This window comes from Limulus polyphemus, unplaced genomic scaffold (genome assembly GCF_000517525.1).
Source record: "Limulus polyphemus unplaced genomic scaffold, Limulus_polyphemus-2.1.2 Scaffold683, whole genome shotgun sequence".
In the NCBI taxonomy this organism is placed as follows: domain Eukaryota; kingdom Metazoa; phylum Arthropoda; class Merostomata; order Xiphosura; family Limulidae; genus Limulus; species Limulus polyphemus.
The window spans coordinates 193613-200587 of NW_013666293.1; the positions used below are offsets into that span (position 1 = coordinate 193613).

Below are 6975 nucleotides of genomic sequence, written 5' to 3' on the forward strand. Positions count from 1 at the left end.
CACGACCCGCAGATTGCGAGTCGAGCGTCCTAACCACCTGGCCCTGCTGGGCCTAATAAATAAGTAAAATATAATTAAATATTATTTATTAACTACAGTTTGAGCTATACACAAACATAAGCAATGGGTAGATAATATACAAAATACTGATTATAATATTTATAATAAATATAAAGTAATGACAACAAATGTTTTTGCTAAATCTATGAAAGAACAAGCTGTAAGAATATATTAATTAAAAATTAATAAATAGTAAGTTTATATTAAAATTTAAATTGGTGTTGTCATTGTGACAGTCAGTTACAATTATATGTTATTCAGCAAGGCATACAATTTTTGATTTCTTTCCCTTTAGTTGAGGGGCCCAAGGCAATTGAACCCATTTGTCCCCCTTCCCTTAATCATTTTTATAGTATGTATAATTAATTTTAAATTTATTTTTTACAGTGTAAAATATACATATATACATACACACACAACTTTATTAAGTAGGGTGAAAAACAAAAGAAATATTAGTTTCCTACAAAAATAAAGATACTAGTACACCAGAATTCAATCTATCAACTTAAGTATCAGCAAATTATTCAGCATCCATTTGTAATAAATTCTGAAAAAAAAATATTACCACAATAGATTGAGCACTGCATTTTGAATATCTTTAAAGCTCAAAATATTGCATTTAAATACTCCACAAAACAAAAAGATCTAGTTTTACACACATCCCCCTAAAAAAAACAACCTTCTCTGGGTACTTACTCTTTGGTTTTCATTTGATATGAAAACTACATAACAATATTTAATAAGTTCAGGCTGTTCTTTTGCCACAAACTCACAAAGTTTCCAAACATTTTCTTCACTGTAAGTAGAAAAGCAAAAATCGATTAAATGGCTGTGAGCCATTAAGTTCAAAAATATATCAGTTACCAAAAAAAACAAAAAAACATGGTACTATTGAGTAAGTATATTCAATTAAAAGTAAAACTCCCTATTTTATTAGTAACAGTTAATAAAAAATTAATGACCATTTTCTATCTTCAATAATTTGCATTAAAAACTGCAAATAAATTATTGCAACAAACTTTAGGTACTCATTTTGTTTTTAGATGTATTTGATTGTAATGGAGTCAATAGCAATATTAATTTAACATGGATACATAATTCTAATGAGATTTATAAATGGCAACAAATTCTGATTTTAAAAAACAAAAACTTTGCTTTCAAAAGTTTAATACTAAACAATGTTACTTGAAGGCTGTCTCAGGTTTCCATGATCTTTAGAGGTAGTAGATCTATGATAAGATCTGTAAATGTTTTACTGCTCATATATTCTTTAACTTATGCAGGTTTAACAAGAAGCATAAATACTTTTGAGCAATAATATACCACACTATGTATCAGACCACAAAAATATTAAAGAAAATTTGACTGTATAAACCTGTTTATTTTAATTACACCAACTCAGTTTGACTCTTAGTACATACAGATATAATCATGGTAGTTTTACCAAATAAATGCATTTTCAAAGCCTAATTTCAACAATACTTACTTACTATACATAGTCCTTATGTAACACATCAATAACTATAGTGTGGCAGCATTACAAAATAACTGTACATTTAGTAACAAAAGCACCAAAGCAAAGGCTGACACACCCCATCAGTACATACAAATATGGATATAAAATATACATAGTACTTATTTCTGTGCATAACTACACACACTGGTGAGATATGTTTTCTACATTAGTTAGCCTTTAAAGATAAAACAATCCCCAGACCTTCTATGCATTTAAGCAAATGACTTAAGTTTTATATTTTATCTTTAACCTCACATCATTACACAAAACTGATAATCATGATGGTGTGCAAACAATGCGGTTCTAAAAAATATATGATAAGCCAAATCAAGACTCAAGCTAGTTACAATGGATATACTGACAAAATCAGTTTTAACTGCAGCCATTTTGAAACTCAATATGGCAGTTAGTCTATCATCTTCTAAATGGCTCCATTTAATTTTTTATCCCTGAAAATGTAGGATTAGCCAATGAAATCAAATCTCTAACTGGCTTAGATCCAAAGATATAATGAGAAATTCATATAATAAGAATCGGTGTCTGTGTGTCATGCAACTCCTCCTAAACCACTGATCCCACTGATTTCTAAGTGGTACCAAACGAGTACCAGTCCTGAGGTTTGTGCAAAGGCAATATTTTTCACCGAAACCCTTGGGGAACCCAGGGGTTTCCAAAAAAAAAAACGTTATCCTAAACTGCCAGACCAATCAACTTCTAATTGGTGCAAAACAAATCGTCTCAGGCCCAAGGTCTGCACAAAGGTAACACTTTTCACCCAAGTCCTTAGTGAACCCCACATTTGGCACTGATTTACATTAAAGCACATAAATAAGTAGACATACTAATTTATTGTTTGTATCTTGGTTAAAGAAATTAAATTTGTATTGTAGCAGCAATGATCACTAAACTGAAAAAGTGCAAAAGAGAAGTTCAAGCATTACATTTGCATTATAGCAGCCCTAGAACTGTGGACCATAGGCCACAGGTTAGCTAGTATGATTCTAAGCTGTGGCCATTTCAAATTCCCAGAGGGTGGGAATGCAGATGTAATTTATTTGTAGTGTGTGCTAACTTTGGTGCTTTTATCATCTATTGCACAATTGTTATGGAAATGTGGGCCATGTTATTGCACTACACAGAAAACATACAATGTAAAGATAAGCAAGTCTTGCTCAACAATGCTTCAACTAATTATCCCTAATACTTAAAACTGAAAATTATGGCTTGGTTGTTTTTTTTGTTTTTGTTTTTTATATATATCAGGCATACAGGAATGTTCAAGAAAACATTATATCAAAGCTTTAAATGTTAAACAGGTGCAGTTGAATAAAAAAAGTGGTTAAAAGCAGACATTTTCCTTTTTAACTATAGCTTTTATAATTGGTATTCTATTCAGGAGACATACAAGAACTTAGGAAACATTTCTATAGCTGGAATCTATATGAACATACAGTTTTCACTTCATTTGGTTATCTTACAGATAATATGAAACAGAAGCCACATAATTCACGGTTTAAATGTACAAATCAATAAGAAAATAGTGAAAAGTATTCTTTCCAGCAGTATTCAACCTGAAACCATGCCAGTTTTTAAAAAATGCACAACAGCAGGTTTATTTAAGCCATTTTAACTATAAAATTCTAATTTTAATACCTGAAAATTAACAACACAACCTCATTTTGTTTGTTTAACACCTAAAGTCTACAATCTGTTTATTCTTACCAATAGCAGGGTGTGTAGATACATTCATGAGCTTCTGGAATAGAAAGCTTCTTCAATGTTTTCAGCTCCATATCTCTTTACAGCCAGCTTGATTTATTAAGCCAAACCTGGTTTCCTTAAAAATTGAATAAGCTTTCATATCTAAATGGTTTTAAATGGATGCATTATTTTATAATCACATTTTTTCAACATTGAAACAGACTTTTTACACAAGTTTTTCTTCTACTAATTTCTTGTGAACAACTTTTGGGCAAGAACTTTAAGAAACAGTCATTAAACTCTACAGGCTGTAATGCCATAGTAACAGTAATGTTATTTTCTGATTCTAAGCAGTCCTGTGGGATACATGGATAACGCACAATGAAAAACAACTTATCTTTCATATGAGGAACAAAATGCGTTGCTGCAAAACTACTGTGATAAAGTGGTTGCAAGTCATTCTAAAAATACCAATCATAAAGCTTTTTTTTTTCCATGATCACAATATTCTGCTTATACATATTTTTTTTTTCTTAAGTAGAATATATGAACATTAGTAAGAGAATGTATATATACCATGAAAGGTTTAGAAAGATTATTTAGCTTGCAACTCTTGAATAATGTTATTTAGATTTAATAATGTTGTCAAAAATTAAATTTACTATATATATAATTTCATATTCTATTTGTAGTGTCTACTGTTGAACTTTGTGGCCCAAATAGCCTGTACCCTTTTTTTTTAAATTTTATACCATAGAACTTTTGTACGTGTGCTTTAAGCATCTAGTTTCAGTTTTTTTTAAATGATCATAGTTGGAAATGATATAATTTGGATATCTATATATATAAAGAGATAATTAGCAAAATACACTATGGTCAGCATGATTCAAAAGGGCCTTAAAATGTTAAGAATTATTGATAATATTTGGAAGAATGTACCCCATGTAAATGTTATTTATCTCACCTTTCTAAAGACCCTAGGTTCTTAACAGGTTGATTTTTTTTTTAGGGGGGGGGCTGTCATGGTGTTACTGGTAAATGTTAAAAAATGGCTTCTTCATGCACATAAACGTTAATTCTAAATGGAAATATTTCCTTTTTTTTTTTTATCAGGTAAGCCATGATGTTCATCTGGGTTTATTTCTTTTAATTATATGGATAGTAACATCTATTTTATTTTGAAAAAATTTGCTGATAATAACAAAATGATAGGTTAAACTAATCCAATATTATTTACATTTTAACTTGAAGAATGCTTAATTTCGCTTTACTTTTCTGAGATATCAAACTTCATTTGTAAATTATTTTGTCCAACCTACATAAAAGCCAGTGTGTGTTACATCATGCTCGATTTCTCCAAATAGGAGGAATCATAAAAGCCAAATGCATTTATCCAGATAGAATAGTTCAATTATTGTCTGCCATTATGATTTTAGTGTTAGGGGTGCAAGGAGGCGTGAGGGTGTGTGTGTGTGTGTGTGTGTGTGTGTGTGTGTGTGTGTAGTGAAACCTTATGTGTAGTGAGTGTTGGTATAATAATCCTAAAGTAAAGATGTAGCATGAGATCCCCTAGCCTAGAGCCAAGTGCATAAAACTGATCATGAAAGTAAAAATATCAATTCAATTTTAAACATAAATCGTTTCTGAATTAAGCTATTTTCTGTTATTGCACCAAAGTTTTTAATAAAAAAACAAACCTCTTTAATCAACAGAGACTCTAAATTAGAAATCAGCAAATATTTTTCCAGTTTTTTTGTCTATACATTTTATTTTATACTTTCAGCACACAGACTAACGACATGACATAAAAGCCATTATTAAAGTGTAGTGTGACCAAAAGCACTGGCTTTTGTATATATATTAGAAGTTGTTGATATAACAGATTTTTACCAATAAATATTTTATTAATATGCCATGAATTAATTTCATAAATGATCTTAAATTTTGAGTTCACACTAACTTGTCGGAACAAACAATATCAACGGAGACAACCAAAGCTTTACCTTAATACTCCAAACAGTTATAGACCTAACATAAAACTTAAAGTAAAAACTAAACCAGTATGCCTTGTATTTAGGTTGGATGACTGGAATTGAATATCTAGAAAAGCTCTCCCTCATTTTGAACTGAGAGATTAGAGGGAAAGTAGTAGCTGGTTAACAGTGTCCACCACCAACTCTTGGTCTGCTCTAATCAGTACAAATAATGGTCTTTAACCACCACTGTTAGAGTCCATCCACTGACCTAAAGTACAGTTCATTTTTCTAACAACAGGATATGAACCACGAATCTTCAGATTCACAATCCAGACACACCGATCAATCAGTTCCCAAACTGTGTGTCACAACCCACTGATGGATCACATTAGGTACTGGGATGGATTGTAGAACAAGACACAGTAAAATGTACTTGCATTTCAAAATTATTTATAAAATTATGGTCCTAAAATGATTTTTATCAAACAAAGTAAAAACACAAAATGTTAGAGCACTGCTACTTTACTAAAACAATATTAGAAACAAACTACAATCAATAAATGATTTATTTATTTTTTTACAGTAAGCAGAAATCTGTAGAGGGGATGCTACTTTTGAGGAAAAAAAAAATGTGGCAAAACAATACTTGGAAAATTTATATTGGTGCATTTCAAGAGGGTGCAATAGCACCTCCCCCTGCATATCATCATACTGTTTCTGTAGTTTTAAACAGCATTCTTCTCCATATTTAAAAATAAAAATGCCAAGCCCAGTAGCACAGTATTTATGCCAAATGTCTCTTTACAAGTTACATTCACACTGGGCATAAAGACTATTCCATACTTTGCAAGGAAGGAAATTCATTATTTCTCTTTCTCCTGTAATAAAACACAAAACTTATTTGTGTATTTAATTTGCACACTTCACCTTACGAATCAGTTTTTAAGTTTTTTTATGAGCTGCTTCCAGAATTAAATTTTAAATAGGTACATATAATTTCATAGGGATTTTCCTTTGAAATAACATTATTTTCCGAGCGAACACTATTTTAATATATATTTTCAAAACACTGATTTCAATAAGTGAAACATGCAATTCTGCGAGATTACATTGGATTTTCTTTCCCCAATATCAAATATTAACATAAGCGGAATCACAATGTTTTTTTGTGTTTCACTTTCAGTTTCAGGCTTATGTCACGAGTTAATTTATACTGTTAATGTTATAGTACTTTTATAAATTATAGTTATAGCTTATACCCACTAAACTAGTGCTATCGTCGACTGAAGTAACTGACAGCGACACTGAGCACGAATTTTAGGTTAAGTGAGTTACGTACATAATTTCAATTTCATGCAAAACTGACCTTTCAACGAAACAAAATTAGAACATAGGGCTTGGCTGAGCCTAATTTCAGAAGACAGCTTACCTTAGACTATATGTTCCAAATAAAACTGGAGAGTGATACACGCAGTAGCACTAGAACAGGAAATTGCTTTCGAGTCGGAATTAGTCGTGCTGTTACATTTGTACGAGGCTCTGGGAACTACTCAGCCGATTCAGAGTATAATAGCGGAATCGACCGAACAATTCCGAATGATACACGAGGCTGGCCTGGTCTTATTGGTAACCAAATATTTCTTGTTCGCAAGCGTTCATTTGATTTGATATTAAAAATATAAAGTTTCATTTTAATACTTATTTAAACTACGTAGGGAAGAG

The 6975-nt window shown here is 31.1% G+C and overlaps 1 protein-coding gene across 5 annotated transcripts in view; it reads right to left on the reverse strand.

Annotated features, from left to right (window-relative positions):
* LOC106459929 (protein N-terminal glutamine amidohydrolase-like) overlaps nt 1–6766 on the reverse strand; it is a 28296-nt gene extending 21530 nt beyond the window's left edge. Inside the window, exons 1-3 of one of the 5 annotated variants that reach the window (XM_013919597.2) lie at nt 6683–6766; nt 3299–3405; nt 757–856 (exon numbers count right to left, since the gene is read on the reverse strand). In XM_013919597.2, the coding sequence (XP_013775051.1) occupies nt 757–856; nt 3299–3369 (171 nt within the window). In that variant the 5' untranslated portion in view covers nt 3370–3405; nt 6683–6766. Of the gene's footprint in view, nt 1–756; nt 857–3298; nt 3440–6619 lie in introns of all 5 variants that reach the window. The other 4 variants (XM_013919596.2, XM_013919595.2, XM_022386502.1 and 1 more) reach the window with 4 other exon arrangements.
* Nucleotides 6767–6975: the final 209 nt, after the last annotated feature.